At 45.7% G+C, this 24,955-nt stretch overlaps 1 protein-coding gene across 2 annotated transcripts in view; it reads right to left on the reverse strand.

The window, feature by feature from the left end:
• LOC134909271 (phospholipid scramblase 2-like) overlaps nt 1–24,955 on the reverse strand; it is a 128,497-nt gene that overhangs the window by 44,958 nt on the left and 58,584 nt on the right. For both annotated transcript variants that reach the window (XM_063915970.1, XM_063915971.1), the window contains exons 2-5: nt 19,934–19,966; nt 19,078–19,269; nt 8,795–8,943; nt 6,494–6,536 (exon numbers count right to left, since the gene is read on the reverse strand). In XM_063915970.1, coding sequence (XP_063772040.1) covers nt 6,494–6,536; nt 8,795–8,943; nt 19,078–19,269; nt 19,934–19,946 — 397 coding nt within the window. In that variant the 5' untranslated portion in view covers nt 19,947–19,966. The remainder of the gene's footprint in view (nt 1–6,493; nt 6,537–8,794; nt 8,944–19,077; nt 19,270–19,933; nt 19,967–24,955) is intronic.

A 24,955-nucleotide genomic window follows, 5' to 3' on the forward strand; every position in this document is an offset into this window, starting at 1 on the left:
ATAGGATTTTAATACCTACCGGTAAATCCTTTTCTCCTAGTCCGTAGAGGATGCTGGGGTCCACTTCAGTACCATGGGGTATAGACGGTTCCGCAGGAGCCATGGGCACTTTAAGACTTTTCAAGGGTGTGAACTGGCTCCTCCCTCTATGCCCCTCCTCCAGACCTCAGTTATAGGAACTGTGCCCTGGGAGACGGACATTTCGAGGAAAGGATTTACTTTTATACTAATGGTGAGATTCATACCAGCTCACACCTCAACCATGCTGCACAACATGGCATTCAACATAAAACACGCCAACAGGCATGAACCATTTACAGCAACATGCTGAAAACAAACTTGTGTAACTATAATGAACAAACTGCAGGTAAAGTATGCACTGGGTCGGGTGTCCAGCATCCTCTACGGACTAGGAGACAAGGATTTACCGGTAGGTATTAAAATCCTGTTTTATCATACGTCCTAGAGGATGCTGGGGTCCACTTCAGTACCATGGGGTTATACCATAGCTCCAGTACGGGCGGGAGAGTGCGGATGACCCTGCAGCACCAATTGTCCAAACTTGAGGTCCTCATCTGCCAAAGTGTCAAACTTGTAAAATTTAGCAAATGTGTTTGACCCTGACCAAGTAGCCGCTCGGCAAAGTTGTAAAGCTGAGACGCCCCGGGCAGCCACTCAGGATGAGCCCACTTTCCTAGTAGAATGGGCCTTCACCGACTTCGGTACCGGCAAGCCTGCCGTAGAATGAGCGTGCTGAATTGTCCCTCTGATCCAGCGTGCAATAGTCTGCTTAGAATCAGGACACCCAATCTTGCTGGGAGCATACAGGACAAACAGAGCCTCTGTTTTCCATAACCGAGATGTTCTTGCGACATAAATCTTCAAAGCTCTAACCCAGGCCTGGCCAACCTGTGGCTCTCCAGATGTTGAGAAACTACACATCCCAGCATGCCCTGCCATAGTTTTAGCATTCCCTAAGAGCAAAACTGTGGCAAGGCATGATGGGACTTGTAGTTTTACAACAGCTGGAGAGCCACAGGTTGGCCAGGCCTGCTCTAACCACATCTAGAGACTTTGACTCAGTGAAAGTGTCAGTAGCTACTGGCACCACAATAGGTTGGTTTATGTGGAAGGACGAAGCCACCTTTGGAAGAAATTGTTGACGAGTTCTTAACTCTGCCCTATCTTCATGGAAGATCAGGTAAGGGCTCTTGTGAGACAAGGCCCCCAACTCAGACACCCGCCTTGCGGATGCCAAGGCCAAAAGCATCACCACTTTCCAAGTGAGAAACTTCCATTCTATCTCCTGCAGAGGTTCAAACCAATCTGATTGAAGGATCTGCAACTCCACATTAAGGTCCCATGGAGCCACTGGAGGCACAAATGGAGGCTGGATGTGCAGAACCCCTTTCACGAACGTCTGAACTTCTGGAAAGGAGGCCAATTGTTTTTGAAAGAAAACTGATGAGGCCGAAATCTGGACCTTGACCCCAATCTAAGGCCCGCATCCACACCAGCCTGCAGAAAATGGAGAAAACGTCCCAAGTCAAACTCTTCCGTAGGAGCCTTCTTGGATTCACACCAAGACACATATTTTCTCCAAATACGGTGGTAATGTTTAGACGTTACTCCTTTCCTGGCCTGAATAAGAGTGGGGATTACTTCCTTGGCAATACCCTTTTGGGCTAGGATCCGGCGCTCAACAGCCATGCCGTCAAACGTAGCCGCGGTAAGTCTTAATACACACACGGCCCCTGCTGTAGTAGGTCCTCTCGAGGAGGAAGAGGCCGAGGATCTTCTATGATCAACTCCTGAAGATCTGGATGCCAAGCTCTCCTTGGCCAGTCTGGGGCAATGAAGATTGCTCGAACTCTTGTTCTTCTTATTATTTTGGGAACTTTTGGAATCAGTGGAAGTGGAGGGAAAACATATACCGACCGAAACACCCACTGGGTCACCAGTGCATCCACTGCTATTGCTTGAGGGTCTCTCGACCTGGAACAATATCTCTGAAGCTTCCTGTTTAGACGAGATGCCATCATGTCTACTTGAGGAACTCCCCAAAGACTTGTCACCTCTGCGAAGACTTCTTGGTGGAGGCCCCACTCTCCTGGATGGAGATAGTGTCTGCTGAGGAAGTCTGCTTCCCAGTTGTCCACTCCCGGAATGAAAATTGCTGACAGAGCTCTTACATGTCTTTCTGCCCAGAGGAGAATCCTTATCACCTCTGCCATTGCCGCTCTGCTTTTCGTTCCGCCTTGCCTGTTTATGTACGCGACTGCTGTTACATTGTCCGACTGGATCTGCACGGGATGATCTTGAAGAAGAAGTACCGCTTGTAGAAGGCCGTTGTAAATGGCTCTCAATTCCAGAACGTTTATGTGAAGGCAGGCTTCCTGACTTTTTCCTTGGAAGCTTTCCCCCTGTGTGACAGCTCCTCAGCCTCGGAGACTTGCATCCGTGATTATTAGGACCCAGCCGTGAATCCCAAACCTGCGTCCCTCTAGTAGGTGAGAACTGTGTAGCCACCACAGGAGCGAAATCCTGGCTTTGGGGGGGGGGACAGGATTATTCCGGTGCATGTGTAGGTGAGATCCGGACCACTTGTCCAACAGGTTCCACTGGAATACTCTGGCATGAAATCGGCCAAACTGTATGGCCCCGTAGGCCGCTACCATTTTCCCCAACAACCGAATGCATTGATGGATCAACACGCTTGTTGGTTTCAATATTTGTTTGACCATTTTCTGGATTTCCAGAGCCTTTTCCACTGGAAGAAATACTTTCCGTACTTCTGTGTCCAGAATCATCCCTAAAATTCATGATCCAACCGTGTTGTTGGAGTATTGACAGGGAGAGTGCGATGTTCTGCACCAACTGTTCCGTGGATCTCGCTTTTATCAGGAGATCGTCCAGATAAGGAATTATATTGACTTCTTTTTGACAAAGGAGGACTATCATCTCCGCCATCACCTTGGTGAATACCCTTGGTGCCGTGGAGAGTCCGAACGGCAACGTCTGAAACTGGTAATGGCAATCCTGTACTGCGAATCTCAGATAAGCTTGGTGAGGAGGATAAATGGGAACATGCAAGTAAGCATCTTTTATGTCTACTGACACCATGAAGTCCCCCTCTTCCAGACTGGAAATCACTACCCTCAGGGATTCCATCTTGAACTTGAACCTTTTCAGGTAGAGATTCAGATTTTTCAGGTTTAAAATCAGTCTGACCGAGACGTCTGGCTTCGGAACTACGAAGAGGCTTGAATAAAAACCTTCTCCTTGCTGTGACAAGGGTACCAGGACAATGACCTGATCCTGACATAATTTTTGAATTGCCGTTGTTACTGCCTCTCTATCTGGAAGAGAAGCTGGCAAGGTCGATTTTAAAAATCGGCTTGGGGTGACTCACGTCTTTAAACTCTAGTTTGTACCCATGGGACACTATATGTAAGACCCATGGGTCCAGGCCAGATTGAATCCAGATTTGACTGAAAAGTTTCAGACGTGCTCCCACCCGAGCGGACTCCCGCAAGGGAGCCCCAGCGTCATGCTGCAGATTTGGCAGAAGCAGGGGTGGACTTCTGCTCCTGTGATCCGGGAGACACTGTGGATTTCTTTCCTTTTCCCCTTCCCCTACCTGCAAAAAAGGGGGAACCTTTGGCCTTTTTGTATTTGTTGGGCCGAAAGGACTGCATGTGAGAGTGATGTGTCTTTTTCGCCGGTGTAGGAGCATAAGGCAAGAATGTCGACTTACCTGCAGAAGCCGCCGAGACTAACGCATCCAGCCCATCACCAAACAAGGCCTCACCTTTATACGGGAGAGCCTCCATATTTCTTTTGGAATCTGCATCAGTATTCCACTGGCGAATCCACAACGCCCTCCGAGCCGATACTGCCATGGTAGCGGTTCTTGATCCCAAGAGACCAATATATTTCATGGTTTCTAGTACGTACGCAGCAGCGTCTTTGATATGACCTACCGTTAGGAGTATCTCGTCTCCATCTATTGTGTCAATGTCTAATGACAAGTTTTCTGACCACTTCTCAATAGCACTACTCACCCACGCACAGACAATGGTAGGCCTGAGTAGTGTCCCATTGGCCACATCAATAGATCACCTCACTCACTTGCGCCTGTCGGCTCCTTAAGTGAAGCCATTCCAGGCGCAGGGAGAAACAACTTCTCTCTTTTATGACAGGGCCCTGTCGAAAATGCGTGGTGACTCCCACCTTTTGGAAAAAGGTAAGCTGCCTGAATTCCTTTTGGGAATCTGAAAGAGACTGTTCAACTCCTGAGGTGTAGGGAAAATTACATTACTTCTTTACTACAGTAAACCCTCTCCTTGTGGTAAAAGAGGGGGCTTCGTAACTTCTAACACCACCTTTATAGCTAAAACATGTTTTGAATGCTTTTTTGCTAACTTAAGACCTATTCCCCTGGAATCACTAGCGTCGACACAGGAATCAGAGTCCGTGTCGGTATCAGTTTGTACTACTTGTGCAAATTTGTATGTGACCCTGTGGATGAAAGGCAGAACTATTAAAAATCACATCTTCAACAGATTATTTTCAGTTTTCTGTATGAGATTCAGTCCAACCTCTTACTGATATGATTCACACTATCCTTTCACCCAGTCAGGCTCTTGGTGTCATATTACACCTCTGTGTCCCTAACATGTCTCCCACAGAGGAAGAGTTCCCTGCCACAGACATGTCACACACGTGCACAACCACACCACAGACACTCCGAGACTTATAGGGGACAGACCCACAGTAAAATCTGTCAGAGGGACACAGATAGGATTTGCCAGTTCACAACCCAGCGCCAGTAACACAATGTCTGTGAACACAAAATGCCCACTGACATGCAGCGCTTTTATAATGTTTATCACACAATTATATAGCACCAAATTCACTGTGCCCCCCCTGTTTTGCACCCTGATACTTGTTCAGCGGTGGAGGAGGACCAGCGTTCTTCTCTGCAGTCTGGAAGAGAGGAAATAGCGCTGAGCAGTGTGCTGGCTGACTGAGGAGGAAGCTCCACTCTTCAATGGCGTGTTTCTCCTCAGCTTTTAAGAGGTAATTTTTTTATACTGGCGGGGGTAGGACTGTGCCTCAGCAACTTATGCCCCTTATTTATGCCAGTTTCCATAGGTTTCATGCTGCCCAGGCGGCGCCCCCCCCCCCTGCACCCTGCAGTGCCTGTGTATGTGTATGTGTGGGCAACATGGTGCGCTGCACTCCCGACAGCCGCGCGGTACCTTTAGCCGTTACTTTCTTAATTGAAGATCTGTCTTCTAACACTCACCTGTCTTCTAACTTCTGGCTCTGTGAGGGGGGTGACGGCGTGCTGTGGGAGTGAGCATCTAGGCACGGCTAGCGTTCAGTTCCCTTCAGGAGCTAATGGTGTCCTGTCAGCCAGAAGCAGAGCCATGAAACTCTTTAGGAAGTTGTTTCCTACTTCTGCCCCCTCAGTTCCACGAAGCAGGGAGAATGTTGCCAGTAGTTCTCCCTGAAAATAAAAAACCTAACATAAGTCTTTTCAGAGAAACTCAGTAGAGCTCCTCTGAAGTGCATCCAGTCTGCCTGGGCACATTTCTAAAACTGAGGTCTGGAGGAGGGGCATAGAGGGAGGAGCCAGTTCAGACCCTTGAAAAGTCTTAAAGTGCCCATGGCTCCTGCAGAACTGTCTATACCCCATGGTACTGAAGTGGACCCCAGCATCCTCTAGGACGTATGAGAAATAGATAAAAATACATGAACTAGTAAGATACTTTAGCAATGCATTTTTTATTAATTTCAAAAGAATTGTGCTCTCCAATACAATCGATTATACTGGTAGCAGACAATGGATGGAATTGGGAGCACTGCTTTTTATAGTGTTAAAATAAAGCATACATTTTAGAATGCAGTGGGAAAACATGCTTTAAAAAAATTAGTTAAATGCCCTAAAAATAGCTATGTATGAACAGCGCCTAAAATAACAAAACTCTGCCCAAACATCTATTGTGGTTATAGGAAGTGCTGATTAATAGATGATAGTACCTCCTGCAGCTAATTAGATTATCCCCTCCTGCTAAAGGCAATTTTCCCAGGCTCCATGTTTTTTGTTCAATGGCCTCAGACAAAGCAGAATAGTATATTTACGTAGACAGGATTAAAAAGAAGAAAAATAGCAAGTAAAGCCCCGTACACACGGGGAGAGATGTGTGCTGAGCGAGGAAGGGGGGGGGGGGGGGGGGGGGGGGGTAGTGAAATAAGCGATCTCACTAGATTTGGCATGCATGCATTCCAAATCTAGAGCAAGCACCCTACACACGGTGAGATCCGTGCTTAACCTCTAAGCAATCTAGACAGAATGCTTAGAATTTAAGCACAAATCGTTCCGTGTGTACCCCCCTTTACATTGCTAAATAACTATTAGCTGTGTCTAACAAACTGACTACATTAGTGTAATGCATATTAACCACGCAGTTGTACTGTAACATACCTTCTAATAGCTCCACTTGTTGATGAACAAGAAGTTGATCTATCTGCCGAAACAAAAAGAACATACAATAATTATGTAAAATTGGGAACAAAGCAAAAAAATAAAAAATAAAAAGCTAAAATACATTCCTGGACAACCTATGCTGCAATGTACAGTAAAGGTGTGTACACACGGTGAGATCCTTGCTATGCCCGATGTTGACTATGCGATTTCCCTTGAACTCCCCCAGAGCCCAGATAGCACAGATTGTACAGATTTTGACTATCTGTGCTTGAGATTTTGTCTATGTACGATTTTGACTAAGTGCCAATTTTGACTATACTTTGTACTAGATTGTACACTAGATAGTCAAGATTGACTTGCCTGCAAAGTCTATCTAGCCTTGCGATACCGACCCCACGGGAGCGCGCATCGGGATCGAATCTGTATCGCAAGCTACCCAACACCTTGAGATATGCACTAATTTTTTCATAAGATTTTGACTATATAGTCAAAATCTTACAGATTTATCTCAGTGGTGCAAATGCATTTATTTTTGTATGGAGTGAAAATACTTTCTGCTTTTGCATGCAGCACACAAACACTGGGAACCTTATTTTTACTCTAAACCAGTGGATCTCCCAAACTTTTTTGAATCACGGCGCCCTAGAGTATCAGAATCTTTTCAAGGCACCCCTAAGACAAAAGTTTCTTATTGAGAATGTTAGAAAACAATAAGTCATTTATGTTTGTGTGTCATCCTTAGTTTCTTTAGTGTGGTGCGGGACAATATTTGCTTCTGTTTGTCCTCATATTTTATAATTGTCAGCCACAAGCACTGATTTTGTCTATTACTTTGACCAGAAATAGTTTGAATTGGTCCTGGACCACCAATCCAAGGCACCCCTGCTAGTGTCTTGAGGCACCCCAGGGTGCTTAGGCACAGTTTGGGAACCACTGCTCTAAACCTTACGCTAGGTACAGATCTGCTAAATTACACTAGTGACTAGACAATTTTGGAGCTAAAAAGCGATCCAGAGAACATCAGATATTGGGGGTCATCCCGAGCCGATAGCTCCGTAGCAGTTTTTAGCAGCCGTGCAAACGCATTGTCGGCGCCCACCGGGGAGTGTATTTTCGCTTTGCAGAAGTGCGAACGCCTGTGCAGCAGAGCGCCTGCAAAAACATTTTGTGCAAAACCAGCCCTGTAGTTACTCTTCGTGTGCATTGATTTTAACCACGGAGGGACGGCTTTTGACGTCACCCACCCGCCCAGCCACGCCTGCGTTTTCCCCGACACGCCTGCATTTTTCTAAGCACTCCCTAAAAATGGTCGGTTGACACCCAGAAACGCCCACTTCATGTCAATCTTCCTGCGTTGTGCCGTGCGACTGAAAGCTTCGCTAGAACCTGTGCAAAACCACAAAGGACTTTGTACCCGTACGCCGCGCGTGCGCATTGCGGTGCATACGCATAAATGCCGATTTTTGGCCTGATCGCTGCGCTGTGAACACTGGCAGCTAGTGAACAACTCGAAATGACCCCCATTGAGTGTAAACACTTCAATTGGTCACATTATCATGTCTCCATACATGGGTGTGGTATAGAAGATCTACAGTCATTATGTCAACCCCATATGGTTGACATGCATTAAGTCGTCATGGTCAAGCAGTCGACAGGTACAAAAGGTTGATATGTACAATGGGTCGACACAAAAAAGGGTTAATACAAAATGACAAAAAACGAAAAAATAAATAAATAACTAGTATGTTTCATCATTTGTGACCACAATCTGTGTTAACGTCGGACAAGGTGGCTCACTGCGCTTGCCACAGGTTACTATTCCCAATCGTAGTCCACGTGGATAGTATATCAGCAAAAGTTGAAAAATATTGAAACCCCCCCCCCCCCAAAAAAAAAAAAATTGAACCCCCCCAACCCCACAAAAAAAAAAAGAAAGCTTGTGGCGGCCATATGTTTTGACCATTGTCTTGTTGACCTTTTGCACCCGTCAACCTTAAGCACTGTTTTACTTTTAACCGTCAACCTTTGACCATGTCGGCCATGTGAATGTCGACCATATGGTGTCAACCTATTGACTGTCTATACATTGGAACCCCCATACACATTGTCAGATAATTGTGCTTTCACAGCGACATATGCAAATTCATTTTAGCAATAGGCTGGATTGCCCTGCCCCAGTTTTCCTATTAGAACATACTGCCTTGCCTAGTTCCACAGCAGTTGGAGTGCCACAGAGTGCTACAGGTGCTTGGCAAAGCTTGCCACACAACACTCCTCGACTATTAGGAAACATGTTACCTGAGTCAGATATTCTAATCCTGGTGGACAGTTTGGATTGGTTGGAGGTGCTGGCATCCATGCAGATGGTGGGCCACCTGGACCCATTGGCTGGTTTTGAACTGGTGGGCCTCCTCCATATGGACCATACATTGGTTGACCCGGGGAACCTGTTGAATTAAATAACTAGAGTAATGGACCCTACACACTGATAGATTTGTGCAATATGCAAGATGAACGATTTTTTACATACACACTGGGGGTAATTCGGAGTTGATCGCAGCAGGAATTTTGTTAGCAGTTGGGCAAAACCATGTGCACTGCAGGGGAGGCAGATGTAACATGTGCAGAGAGTTAAATTTGGGTGTGGTGTGTTCAATCTGCAATCTAAATTGCAGTGTAAAAATATAGCAGCCAGTATTTACCCTGCACAGAAACAAAATAACCCACCCAAATCTAACTCTCTCTGCACATGTTATATCTGCCCCCCCCCTGCAGTGCACATGGGGGGGGCAACTGCTAAAAAAATTCCTGCTGCGATCAACTCAGAATTACCCCCCATTGAACGAAATCTATGGCCGATTTGGACGATATGACATTATATACATCGATATCGTCCAAACTGGCTTGCAAGTTTAAATGATGATCGATCACCAATGAACAATTGTGGGGACTCGCACAGTTCATTGTTGTTGCATACACACTGAAAGATATGGACAATTTAGTGTTAACTTTTGAGCAATATCTTTCAAAGTTTCCCTTAAGTTTCATGTACTATTTATAACCAACCACAAAAGAATGTATCTAATAGCAATGGCCCCTGCATGGGACACTAAATCAACTGTAAACTAAAGCTTTGTCATTGACTCATCACCAGGTTTTACTTTGCCAGCAAGGAAAGCAATTGGGAATTTAAATCCTGATGAGCATCCAGTAAATAATACAATACACAGGGGTGGTCAACCTGTGGCCCTCCAGCTGTGCTGCAACTACACATACCAGCATGCCCTGGCATGGTTTTTAAGCTAATGGCAAAATTGTGGCACGGCATGCTGGGATGTTTAGTTCCACAACAGCTGGAGGGCCGCATGTTGAGCACCCCTAGACTAATCGATACAAGTTGGGAATGTTGTAAAATGACCTTCTAGAAATCAAATATTTTAGGAAACCCTGTTTTAATGGAATATTGCACTTTGTAAGCTAGTTTAACGTGGTTAGTGCTAAACAAACTAAAAACAAAGCCGTTAATGTTATAGTCCATTAATTTCTTTGTAAACAATATTTTCAGCTTTTCCTTCAGGGATTAACACAAAATGCTTGGGGCTACTAACTCATGAGTAAGCCATGTAAAGCTGCCCATGAGAGAAGCAGCTGGTCCTGAGATCTACACCTGCAGCATTGAGTGTTTAAGCTTGGGACTGGTTGGCTATGTGCAGACACACACCCCTTGTGCTGGGGACACACTGGCCGATATATTGTTGGCCTGTCGACCAGTGTGTACCAACGATATGTCTGAACGCCGTCGTTCACAGACATATCGCGTTGGCCCTGCAGCACACACAATGACAAATCTATCCACAGATATATTCATGCATCGTTGTGTGTATGGGCGATCAGCTGTCCGTCCGTACACATGCTGCAGCAGCCGGCGGTGACTGATGACTGAACTGGGCGGGTAGTGTGTATGCAAAACACATTGCCTGATCCGGCTATTAATTGATCTGCAGATATATCTATCAGTGTGTACCCAGCATTATCGTTTATATGTATAGATTAGATACTATGGACAACAGAAACAAGTCTACATGGAAGACCACTTTCTCTGAAGGTGCTTAAGAAACCGGATATATGCTGTGTAGAACATTATAGTATATATACCCTTGAGCTTAAAGAACTATAAACATGAATGAAAATGTAAGGGTGAGATTCAAATGAATTTGTGCCCAACAGAGAAATTCAAATGTAGTCCCGTTCGGGCGCAATTGGCTGCAGACGTCTACACTGCAGCTCGCACCCGCCGGGGGTGGTGAGCTGAAATGAGTGAAAAGTGATCCGTGCCCAAACTGAACTTTTCCCGTTAGTTTAGTGCGGTTTAGGCACTTTACAAGGCTAAAGTAAAAACTAATGGGCGCGATCAGCGTGACAGGGGACATCAACTGATTACTGCCCATATATATATATATATATATATATATATATATATATATATATATATATATATATATATCTCTTACATTTTTAAATTTTTTGCAAAGCGTAATTAAAATTAGACAACTGAAATGTGAATTACATGGACAGGATGATGAGAAAGAGACTAAGGCTGGGTGCACACTAATGCAACCAACAATCGTGCCAATGTGCAGGACAAAAACCTTTTGCCCTGCGCATGGGGGATTGCCGGTACATATTAGGCAGATATTAATGAGCGACGGAACAATCAACTGTTCCATCCCTCATTAATATTCACTGCATCGCATGAGAGGTCGTGTGATTGGCAGTGCTGCACAGCCAAATTACACAGCCTTGCATGCAACCCGTAGGAGCACGCAATCGATCGCACACATTGCACAATACAGATGATTTGTCGTTCCAATTCGCTCATCTCAGACTAATCGACACTATAAGTGCAAGTGTGTACCCAGCTTAAGGGGAAAATTTAATTAGCCATGAAAATTTAACTGGTACAAAGAACGGGGGCGGCCTCAAGCAGCCACATTTTTCTCGCAGCCTACTGAGGTGAAGTGTGTGGAAACTCAGCACTCTTGGCGTCCAAATGGGAGTTTGGACGACTAAAGCAGGGACTTTAGACGCGTTTAACCTGTTGGAAAGCCCCAGTAGATCAATTGGCCTGCAGTAAATTAATGCGACAAACTGAATCTCCCCCCCCCCCCCCCCCCCCCAGATAAACAACAGCTATGTACTACTCAATAACCATACTAAAGAAACAATTCTTTTTGCTGGTCCCCCATATTAGTTGAAAACGGCAACTCTTTATTTTAGCCAACAAATTCCTAATTCATTCTCTTTTAAAAGGAAATATCAGTATAAGAATTATGAAAGGAACTCTCTTGTTTTGAATAATTCTTCACTAGGCATATTTAATTTATACACCTCCCTTCTGGCTGTCTTACTGTCAAATATTAGCAATCGTGCAGTCATAGTTGAAAATAAGAATTTACTTACCGATAATTCTATTTCTCGTAGTCCGTAGTGGATGCTGGGGACTCCGTCAAGACCATGGGGAATAGCGGCTCCGCAGGAGACAGGGCACAAAAGTAAAAGCTTTAGGATCAGGTGGTGTGCACTGGCTCCTCCCCCTATGACCCTCCTCCAAGCTTCAGTTAGGATACTGTGCCCGGACGAGCGTACACAATAAGGAAGGATTTTGAATCCCGGGTAAGACTCATACCAGCCACACCAATCACACTGTACAACCTGTGATCTGAACCCAGTTAACAGCATGATAACAGCGGAGCCTCTGAAAAGATGGCTCACAACAATAATAACCCGATTTTTGTAACAATAACTATGTACAAGTATTGCAGACAATCCGCACTTGGGATGGGCGCCCAGCATCCACTACGGACTACGAGAAATAGAATTATCGGTAAGTAAATTCTTATTTTCTCTGACGTCCTAAGTGGATGCTGGGGACTCCGTCAGGACCATGGGGATTATACCAAAGCTCCCAAACGGGCGGGAGAGTGCGGATGACTCTGCAGCACCGAGTGAGAGAACTCCAGGTCCTCCTCAGCCAGGGTGTGCCCCTGACCAAGTAGCAGCTCGGCAAAGTTGTAAAGCCGAGACCCCTCGGGCAGCCGCCCAAGATGAGCCCACCTTCCTTGTGGAATGGGCATTTACATATTTTGGCTGTGGCAGGCCTGCCACAGAATGTGCAAGCTGAATTGTACTACACATCCAACTAGCAATCGTCTGCTTAGAAGCAAGAGCACCCAGTTTGTTGGGTGCATACAGGATAACAGCAAGTCAGTTTTCCTGACTCCAGCCGTCCTGGAAACCTATATTTTCAGGGCCCTGACAACATCTAGCAACTTGGAGTCCTCCAAGTCCCTAGTAGCCGCAGGTACCACAATAAGCTGGTTCAGGTGAAACGCTGACACCACCTTAGGGAGAAACTGGGGACGAGTCCGCAGCTCTGCCCTGTCCGAATGGACAATCAGATATGGGCTTTTGTGAGACAAAGCCGCCAATTCTGACACTCGCCTGGCCGAGGCCAGGGCCAACATCATGGTCACTTTCCATGTGAGATATTTCAAATCCACAGATTTGAGCGGTTTAAACCAATGTGATTTGAGAAATCCCAGAACTACGTTGAGATCCCACAGTGCCACTGGAGGCACAAAAGGGGGTTGTATATGCAGTACTCCCTTGACAAACTTCTGGACTTCAGGAACTGAAGCCAATTCTTTCTGGAAGAAAATCGACAGGGCCGAAATTTGAACCTTAATGGACCCCAATTTGAGGCCCATAGACACTCCTGTTTGCAGGAAATGCAGGAATCGACCGAGTTGAAATTTCTTCGTGGGGCCTTCCTGGCCTCACACCACGCAACATATTTTCGCCACATGTGGTGATAATGTTGTGCGGTCACCTCCTTCCTGGCTTTGACCAGGGTAGGAATGACCTCTTCCGGAATGCCTTTTTCCCTTAGGATCCGGCGTTCAACCGCCATGCCGTCAAACGCAGCCGCGGTAAGTCTTGGAACAGACATGGTACTTGCTGAAGCAAGTCCCTTCTTAGCGGCAGAGGCCATGAGTCCTCTGTGAGCATCTCTTGAAGTTCCGGGTACCAAGTCCTTCTTGGCCAATCCGGAGCCACGAGTATAGTTCTTACTCCTCTACGTCTTATAATTCTCAGTACCTTAGGTATGAGAAGCAGAGGAGGGAACACATACACCGACTGGTACACCCACGGTGTTACCAGAACGTCCACAGCTATTGCCTGAGGGTCTCTTGACCTGGCGCAATACCTGTCCAGTTTTTTGTTCAGGCGGGACGCCATCATGTCCACCTTTGGTCTTTCCCAACGGTTCACAATCATGTGGAAAACTTCCCGATGAAGTCCCCACTCTCCCGGGTGGAGGTCGTGCTGAGGAAGTCTGCTTCCCAGTTGTCCACTCCCGGAATGAACACTGCTGACAGTGCTATCACATGATTTTCCGCCCAGCGAAGAATCCTTGCAGTTTCTGCCATTGCCCTCCTGCTTCTTGTGCCGCCCTGTCTGTTTACGTGGGCGACTGCCGTGATGTTGTCCCACTGGATCAATACCGGCTGACCTTGAAGCAGAGGTCTTGCTAAGCTTAGAGCATTGTAAATTGCTCTTAGCTCCAGTATATTTATGTGGAGAGAAGTCTCCAGACTTGATCACACTCCCTGGAAATTTTTTCCTTGTGTGACTGCTCCCCAGCCTTTCAGGCTGGCATCCGTGGTCACCAGGACCCAGTCCTGAATGCCGAATCTGTGGCCCTTTAGTAGATGAGCACTCTGCAGCCACCACAGAAGAGACACCCTTGTCCTTGGATACAGGGTTATCCGCTGATGCATCTGAAGATGCGATCCAGACCATTTTTCCAGCAGATCCCACTGAAAAGTTCTTGCGTGAAATCTGCCGAATGGAATCGCTTCGTAAGAAGCCACCATTTTTCCCAGGACCCTTGTGCAATGATGCACTGACACTTTTCCTGGTTTTAGGAGGTTCCTGACTAGCTCGGATAACTCCCTGGCTTTCTCCTCCGGGAGAAACACCTTTTTCTGGACTGTGTCCAGAATCATCCCTAGGAACAGCAGACGTGTCGTCGGAGACAGCTGCGATTTTGGAATATTTAGAATCCACCCGTGCTGTCGTAGAACTACTTGAGATAGTGCTACTCCGACCTCCAACTGTTCTCTGGACCTTGCCCTTATCAGGAGATCGTCCAAGTAAGGGATAATTAAGACGCCTTTTCTTCGAAGAAGAATCATCATTTCGGCCATTACCTTGGTAAAGACCCGGGGTGCCGTGGACAATCCAAACGGCAGCGTCTGAAACTGATAGTGACAGTTTTGTACCACGAACCTGAGGTACCCTTGGTGAGAAGGGCAAATTGGGACATGGAGGTAAGCATCCTTGATGTCCAGGGACACCATATAGTCCCCTTCTTCCTGGTTCGCTATCACTGCTCTGAGTGACTCCATCTTGATTTGAACCTTTGTATGTAAGTGTTCAAATATTTCAGATTTAGAATAGGTCTCACCGAGCCGTCTGGCTTCAGTACCACAATATAGTGTGGAATAATACCCCTTTCCTTGTTGTAGGAGGGGTACTTTGATTATCACCTGCTGGGAATACAGCTTGTGAATTGTTTCCAATACTGCCTCCCTGTCGGAGGGATACGTTGGTAAAGCAGACTTCAGGAACCTGCGAGGGGGAGACGTCTCGAATTTCCAATCTGTACCCCTGGGATACTACTTGTAGGATCCAGGGGTCCACTTGCGAGTGAGCCCACTGCGCGCTGAAACTCTTGAGACGACCCCCCACCGCACCTGAGTCCGCTTGTACGGCCCCAGCGTCATGCTGAGGACTTGGCAAAAGCGGTGGAGGGCTTCTGTTCCTGGGAATGGGCTGCCTGCTGCAGTCTTCTTCCCTTTCCTCTATCCCTGGGCAGATATGACTGGCCTTTTGCCTGCTTGCCCTTATGGGAACGAAAGGACTGAGGCTGAAAAGACGGTGTCTTTTTCTGCTGAGATGTGACTTGGGGTAAAAAAAAAAAAAAGGTGGATTTTCCAGCTGTTCCCGTGGCCACCAGGTCCGATGGACCGACCCCAAATAACTCCTCCCCTTTATACGGCAATACTTCCATGTGCCGTTTGGAATCTGCATCACCTGACCACTGTCGTGTCCATAAACATCTTCTGGCAGATATGGACATCGCACTTACTCTTGATGCCAGAGTGCAAATATCCCTCTGTGCATCTCGCATATATAGAAATGCATCCTTTAAATGCTCTATAGTCAATAAAATACTGTCCCTGTCAAGGGTATCAATATTTTCAGTCAGGGAATCCGACCAAGCCACCCCAGCGCTGCACATCCAGGCTGAGGCAATCGCTGGTCGCAGTATAACACCAGTATGTGTGTATATACTTTTTAGGATATTTTCCAACCTCCTATCAGCTGGCTCCTTGAGGGCGGCCGTATCTGGAGACGGTAACGCCACTTGTTTTGATAAGCGTGTGAGCGCCTTATCCACCCTAAGGGGTGTTTCCCAACGCGCCCTAACTTCTGGCGGGAGAGGGTATAACGCCAATAATTTTCTATCGGGGGAAACCCACGCATCATCACACACTTCATTTAATTTATCTGATTCAGGAAAAACTACAGGTAGTTTTCACACCCCACATAATACCCTCTTTTGTGGTACTTGTAGTATCAGAAATATGTAACACCTCCTTCATTGCCCTTAACATGTAACGTGTGGCCCAAATGGAAAATACGTTTGTTTCTTCACCGTCGACACTGGAGTCAGTGTCTGTGTCTGTGTCGACCGACTGAGGTAAATGGGCGTTTTAAAGCCCCTGACGGTGTTTGAGACGCCTGGACAGGTACTAATTGGTTTGCCGGCCGTCTCATGTCGTCAACCGACCTTGCAGCGTGTTGACATTATCACGTAATTCCCTAAATAAGCCATCCATTCCGGTGTCGACTCCCTAGAGAGTGACATCACCATTACAGGCAATTGCTCCGCCTCCTCACCAACATCGTCCTCATACATGTCGACACACACGTACCGACACACAGCACACACACAGGGAATGCTCTGATAGAGGACAGGACGCCACTAGCCCTTTGGGGAGACAGAGGGAGAGTTTGCCAGCACACACCAAAACGCTATATTATACAGGGACAACCTTATATAAGTGTTTTCCCTTATAGCATCTTAATATATAATAATATCGCCAAATAAGTGCCCCCCCTCTCTGTTTTAACCCTGTTTCTGTAGTGCAGTGCAGGGGAGAGCCTGGGAGCCTTCCTAGCAGCGGAGCTGTGTAGGAAAATGGCGCTGTGTGCTGAGGAGAATAGGCCCCGCCCCCTTTTCGGCGGGCTTCTTCTCCCGTTTTTCTGACAACCTGGCAGGGGTTAAATACATCCATATAGCCCCAGGGGCTATATGTGATGTATTTTTAGCCAGCATAGGTACTTTCATTGCTGCCCAGGGCGCCCCCCCAAGCGCCCTGCACCCTCAGTGACCGTTGGTGTGAAGTGTGCTGAGAGCAATGGCGCACAGCTGCAGTGCTGTGCGCTACCTCATGAAGACTGAGAAGTCTTCAGCCGCCGATTTCTGGACCTCTTCTCTCTTCAGCATCTGCAAGGGGGTCGGCGGCGCGGCTCCGGTGACCCATCCAGGCTGTACCTGTGATCGTCCCTCTGGAGCTAGTGTCTAGTAGCCTAAGAAGCCAATCCATCCTGCACGCAGGTGAGTTCACTTCTTCTCCCCTAAGTCCCTCGTTGCAGTGAGCCTGTTGCCAGTAGGACTCACTGAAAATAAAAAACCTAACAAAACTTTTACTCTAAGCAGCTCTTTAGGAGAGCCACCTAGATTGCACCCTTCTCGGCCGGGCACAAAAACCTAACTGAGGCTTGGAGGAGGGTCATAGGGGGAGGAGCCAGTGCACACCACATGATCCTAAAGCTTTTACTTTTGTGCCCCGTCTCCTGCGGAGCCGCTATTCCCCATGGTCCTGACGGAGTCCCCAGCATCCACTTAGGACGTCAGAGAAAATACTTTACACAATTCCCCTATATACACTTTTGAAAATAAGTGCAAAAAATGTTTGGGTAAAAAGACCTTAAAGCTATACTCTCTCCTGTAAATTAAAACCTAATTGCGCCCAGATTTGTATCAATTAGCTCCATCCAGCTCAGCGAGAAAGATAATCTGCCCATTAAAGAGATTTCTTGTAGTCATTATCTAGCAAAACCACAGCACCATTACTTATAACAGATAAGATTGCCATTGCATAACTAACCCCATACCTGGTCTTGGAATGTTTTCTAGGAGAGGTTTTCATGCAAAATTGTAGCCCCCCCTGGGAATATCTGTGAATAGTATATACAGTACTACAGCTGATATGTACTGATCAGTTTCACTACCCATTTTGTAGAGCTTTACATTTTAGCTTATTCACCAGAACACTGTTTGCCTTTATCTAAAGGCTCATGCTTTCAAACTCTGGTAAAATGCAGCCTTTAAGGAGTATTAAAGCAAAATATTTTGAAGGGTTTCTGTACAGATCTGCACCAGGGCCCAGGGTACATTTAGGGTGGTAGCCAGTGGATCTGCATCTCAAACATTTACAAGAAATTGTTTTATTGTGAGAAAGGAAACAAATGAGTAACAGATATGAAAATAAACAATGTTCTGTATATAGAATTTTTAAAAATGGGGAAAAAGGGGAATATATTGTACCAAATTAAATCCCCCCCCTTCCCACTTGGGAGCCTTTATTGCTGGCTCCCACGGAAAGCTTACACCAACAGAGCACCATTTTGTACATGCACTAAGTGACTGAGAACACATATTTGAAGTACAAAAGCCATAAAACAAAACTATAGCAGACTAATTATACTATAAGAACTATAGTAAGGCATGACCGCAGATTTAATGAAATAAAAATAATATTACTAAGCAAGAACAACGACTCTGAATAGTCTGCACTTAACAAGGATCTGCTTCAAAGTATTTCAACCTGTCTGATGTAACTTTGCAATCACTTCACTTGTAGATAAAGTTAAATATTTATAAACACACAAATTCAACAAAGTGAGAGCCCTAAAAATAACATTATACCTCAGTCACTAAGCCCATGTCCCAGAAATACAGTTATGTAGGTGCAAACATTTGCTTTAAACACTCCCTAACTCTTTTCCTTAGCTCACTTTCTAGAAGGTTTTCTACACAATACACTGTCACCTCTGAAGTACCCTCACAGAAAGGCACTCCTCTCCTGTTCGTCAGACAAGATAATTTATTTTTTTTATTCCCCCCCCCCCCCCCCCCCCCCCACCCCCACCAAGAATCCACAAAACTTCTATTAAATGGTCAACAAGACTTCTGGCGGAGGCTAGCATGACATTCTATATTTAAACCTTACATAAATTACTGCAGAATGGCAAAGCAGATAATAATTGTATCGTCAAAGCTTCTCACAGGGACTGGACTGTTCCGCCATGAATTTGACAATAAGGTCACTCATTTTTATTAGCAAACATAATGAACTGCAATCCTGTGCGTCTCAACAGCTTACCTTGGTATGGTCCTTGTGGGGCTGGAGCATAGCCATAAGGAGCAGGCATACCGGCAGGTGGGTACCCAGGAGCAGGGTAGTTAGTAGGTGGATATCCTGCCCCAGGATAACCTGGACCCATGTGTCCTGCAGCTGGGTTCATTGCAGGAGGGTAATTTGGGCCAGCGTTTGGGTCATATGCATGACCACCATCTAATTGAACAAAAGAAGATGATTATTTTAGAGTCACAGCAAGTAAAAAGAGACATTGTTATTTCAGCCAGTTCCTCTGTTACTTTTTCATCTGCACATCAAGCAACACATAGACAGAATATGAAGTCACAATTCACAGTTCTCTAATAGAAATAGACAGCTGATGAAACATTTAAAAAAAAAACGTTTCTAATGATTGTTTTTTATATTTTTGGCAGATTTGAAGAACCCACTTTACAGAGATAAGTATTTATTCTTTTTTCCTGGTGCTCCACTGGTTCTTCTTATAGACCCAGCCCAGAGCACCAGCTGTTTTATGGGAAGTGATAGGGCAGTGGCCTGTAATCAGTCCTTGCACTTGCTCCCCACCTCATACCATTTTAATAGTGATAAATGACATTGAGAAGTCCTGGAAAGAAAAGACAGCATTGAGCAACAGCACCGGGTCTGGCCAAGAGTAGAAGGAAATTCAGCTTTAGCACATTGAACTAACTGTCCATGTGAGAAAATAATATTACATTAAAAAAATACACCATACAGAACAGATAAATAAAAACACAATTTAGATTTAAAAAAATCTGCAGAATATTCTGCAACTCTCATTTTCAAAACCTTTTAAGTGACTTTAAATCAGTTTAGTTATAGGAATAAAATAGATCATTACCTTTCATTTCCATTGTCTCGTAAGCTGAGAAACCTATAAAAATATAATAGGAATAAAATATAACTATACAAACACTGCAAGATGTATTTGAGTAAATGACCATAAAAGCTTCTACCCTTCCTAATCTGTCACCATTGGAGCTCTCCAGGGTTACTGTAACTCTCCAGAGACGTGCACGGATGCATTTGTGTATGGAGACATAGAAAGAAAACAGACTATTATTGTCGCTAGTTACCTGATGTCATCTACCCAACTAAAGTCAACTGTCCAAGACTAAGACATAATTCATGTTACTCACTCCAAAAATGGGAAAACACTTTGCCGCTTGACACCCCTGAGGCCTTTTTATATCTTTTTGCATATATATGTATAAATATTTAAGTCAGTACCACCATGAGACTAAAATTATTTGAAAACAAATCAGTCGCACAACTTTTTTCCTCCCCTAAGCTACAGGCTTCTACGTAGATTGTGAAAACCTGTAGCTTTTATACAGCAGCTGAAAGTTATGCTTTCCAGGAAGTCCAGAGAAAACGCTTTAGGTATAAAAAGCACGGGTTGCGGCTTCTAAAAGCTTGCACTGAAAGACAAATTGTCAGAATTATTCTAATGATGTTAGAATTTCCTGCTTCTTAAACCCACAACACGCCACACAACCTATCCTGTTTTCACCTTACATCTCCCTGCATACAACTACTGACTGCAGCCCACACACCCCATCAGACATTCCAACATTTCTCAGTAGACCATTTTAACTAAAGTTATTTAAGGGGGAGAAGCAAAATTTCCACTAATGTTACTGCCTACCCAGTTACATTAATTCTAGCCATGCAGAGTAATTGTTGATGTCCACTCACTTACTGGGCTATTTATAAAGTGTGTTTTCATGGAAACAGAGCTTATTATCTATTGTAAGGTCCACCAGATTTACTGGGTTATTAGTTCCTGCTAAACAGGGATCAAAGATACTATTCCCCCCCCCCAAAAAAAAAGAAGAAGGAGGAGGGAGACTTTACCTACTTTATATAGATATACACTTGTGTGGGGATCTGGTCTCTAGATCGACAAGACTTAAGGGCCCCATACACTAGGACGATAATACCCGATTTCATCCGATTTCGGTCATTCGTCCCGATATATCGGATGAAATCGGGCATTTTGGAGGCGTTTCCTGTTCGTTGCGTGTTCCCGTGAGCATCGGATCGGATCCTCCAGATTGAATGTGCTGCACATTCAATCTGGACCGACCCCACAGACATGGCTGGGATCGGCCAGGATCGCCCAAGTTACATCATATGCAAAAGGACGGCATACGATATATCTTGGGCGATCCTGCCCCCCCCCGGAGGCTGCCGGGGGTGTTCGCCCGTGACATGTCAGACGGACATGTCGCTGTAGTGCATGGGGCCCTTAAGGTTGACACTGTCTCGGTTGACCACTATTGGTTGACAGTAAGTAGGTCGACATGGTTTCTAGGTCGACAGGGACTCTGACTTTTGAACTTCTTCATACTTTACGATCCACAATTGGGAACGGTAACCTGTGCAGAGCGCAGTGAGGCACCTTGCACAAAGCATGGCGAGCGAAGAGAGCCTTGCGAGGGGACACGGTGCACTAATTGTGGTTCCCAGTCACTATAAAAAGAAAACGTCACCAATTTTTTTTTTTAAATCTAATGTCAACCTTTTTTCATGTTGACCTAGAGTCCCTGTCGACCTAGTTACTGTCGATCAATGGTGGTCGACCTAGACACTGTCGACCTAAGTCTAGTCTATTTAACATACCACACCCACTTGTGTGGTGCAGTGAATACCACCTGGTTTTTGGACTAAAACCAGACTGGAATAAGATCACATTTCTTTTGACATTCTGGTACTGGGACAATGATTCCTGAGTCCTGACGAGTTGCGATAGCCTGCCCTGTCGAAAAGTGGTTGGGGATCCTGGCAGGGTGGGCCAGCGGAACGAAGCCCCTTGCAGGCTCGCTACGCTCTCCACAGGTTCTATTCCCACTCCATGAGTCTCGTGGACACCCAGGAGTGGGAATAGCTCTGGCAGCGCTGCCAGCATTCTGGCGATCGGGATCCCGGCGTCAGTATTTGACTGTCAGGATTCCGACTACATCCCACTGAAAAGCACCTGGCGAACCCTATAGAGTATAGACTGAGAATTTAACCTCTTCTGTTATATCTGTTACCCAGTGGCGTAACTTCATCCTAGTATACACACACTTATCTATGTATGGGGTGGCACCAATATTTATATCTTTCCTCCGGGCAACTGGAGAGACAGACAGACAGACAGACACACACACATTTCATTGTAAATTTATTTTAAATACCATTTCTTAACAGTCATATCCAGGATTAGAACCCATAACCTGTGATACTGAAGGCACACACCTTACTGATAGAGCTATTTGCTCCTGCATAGCAAGCCTGAAGATTCTAACTATATGAAGCTACTAATTAGAATGGTCAGTTCAAACCCATTGCAACTAGGCAGATCTATGTAGTGTGCAGCCACACACTACATAGATCTGCTCAGTCACTTACAATGCTGAGTATTTCTCTGGCAATTAATCTGCAAGTGTCATACCAAGGATTGGAACAGACAACCTATTACACTGGAAGCAGGCACCTTACTGATAGGGTATCCGTTTGGATGGTCGACCATGTTATAGTTGATTAGGTCGACCACTATTGGTCGACACTGACATGTCAACACACGAAAAGGTTGACATGATTTTTTTTACATTTATTTTGGGGAACTTTTCCATACTTTACGATCCACGTGGACGATGATTGGGAACGGTAATCTGTGCCGAGCGCAGCGGTAGCGGAGCGAGGCACCTTGCCCGAAGCATGGCGAGCCATGCGAGGGGACACGGTGCACTAATTGGGGTTCCCCGTCCCTTTACGCAGAAAACAACACCAAAAGAAAAGTAAAAAAACGCATGTCGACCTTTTCATGCGGCGACCATTTTCATGTGTCGACAATTTGTCCATGTCAAAGTCGACCACTAGTGGTCGACCTAATGACTGTCAACCATAACATGGTCGACCATTCATACCGGAACCTACTGATAGAGCTATGTGTTCTTGTATAAGAAGCATGAGAATTCTAACTATATGAAGTTACTTGTAAGTGCCAGAGAAGTAACTACATATAGTTAGAATTCTCAGGCTTCCTATACAGGATTAAATAGCTTCATCAGTAAGGTGTATGCTTCCAGTGTAATAGGTCATGGGTTTTAATCCAGGGTAGGCACTTATAAAATGTGCATTTCAAATAAAATTATTTGAATGGTGTCGCTGAACATATGAAACTGGAGGAGGTGTCTCCTTTCAAAGCAGGAGCCCAGTGGCAGCCGGCTCTGTTGCCTCCCACAGTTACACCTCTGCTGTCACCCATGGACCTTCTCCGCGGATTCCTGAATGACAGTAGACGGGAACCCACCACAGACATTTCTGGGGGTATGCTCTTCCTGTTATGCTGACTTTTCATGGAGGCTAGGCAGTGGCACCTGTTTTGCCTGGCTCCATTTTTAGTAGTAATAATAAGATTTTACTTACCGATAAATCTATTTCTCGGAGTCCGTAGTGGATGCTGGGGTTCCTGAAAGGACCATGGGGAATAGCGGCTCCACAGGAGACAGGGCACAAAAAGTAAAGCTTTTCCAGATCAGGTGGTGTGCACTGGCTCCTCCCCCTATGACCCTCCTCCAGACTCCAGTTAGGTACTGTGCCCGGACGAGCGTACACAATAAGGGAGGATTTTGAATCCCGGGTAAGACTCATACCAGCCACACCAATCACACCGTACAACTTGTGATCTAAACCCAGTTAACAGTATGATAACAGCGGAGCCTCTGAAAGATGGCTTCCTTCAACAATAACCCGAATTAGTTAACAATAACTATGTACAATTATTGCAGATAATCCGCACTTGGGATGGGCGCCCAGCATCCACTACGGACTCCGAGAAATAGATTTATCGGTAAGTAAAATCTTATTTTCTCTATCGTCCTAGTGGATGCTGGGGTTCCTGAAAGGACCATGGGGATTATACCAAAGCTCCCAAACGGGCGGGAGAGTGCGGATGACTCTGCAGCACCGAATGAGAGAACTCCAGGTCCTCCTTAGCCAGAGTATCAAATTTGTAAAATTTTACAAACGTGTTCTCCCCTGACCACGTAGCTGCTCGGCAAAGTTGTAATGCCGAGACCCCTCGGGCAGCCGCCCAAGATGAGCCCACCTTCCTTGTGGAGTGGGCCTTTACAGATTTAGGCTGTGGCAGGCCTGCCACAGAATGTGCAAGTTGGATTGTGCTACAGATCCAACGAGCAATCGTCTGCTTAGACGCAGGAGCACCCATCTTGTTGGGTGCATACAATATAAACAACGAGTCAGATTTTCTGACTCCAGCTGTCCTTGCAATATATATTTTTAATGCTCTGACAACGTCCAGTAACTTGGAGTCCTCCAAGTCACTTGTAGCCGCAGGCACTACAATAGGCTGGTTCAGATGAAATGCTGACACCACCTTAGGGAGAAAATGCGGACGAGTCCGCAGTTCTGCCCTGTCCGAATGGAAAATCAGATATGGGCTTCTGTAAGATAAAGCTGCCAGTTCTGACACTCTCCTGGCCGAAGCCAGGGCTAGAAGCATGGTCACTTTCCATGTGAGATATTTCAAATCCACCTTTTTTAGTGGTTCAAACCAATGAGATTTTAGAAAGTCCAAAACCACATTGAGATCCCACGGTGCCACTGGAGGCACCACAGGAGGCTGTATATGCAGCACTCCCTTAACAAAGGTCTGGACTTCAGGGACTGAAGCCAATTCTTTTTGAAAGAAAATCGACAGGGCCGAAATTTGAACCTTAATAGATCCCAATTTGAGACCCATAGACAATCCTGATTGCAGGAAATGTAGGAATCGACCCAGTTGAAATTCCTCCGTCGGAGCACTCCGATCTTCGCACCACGCAACATATTTTCGCCAAATTCGGTGATAATG

Source organism: Pseudophryne corroboree, chromosome 4 (genome assembly GCF_028390025.1).
Source record: "Pseudophryne corroboree isolate aPseCor3 chromosome 4, aPseCor3.hap2, whole genome shotgun sequence".
NCBI classification, from domain to species: Eukaryota; Metazoa; Chordata; class Amphibia; order Anura; family Myobatrachidae; genus Pseudophryne; species Pseudophryne corroboree.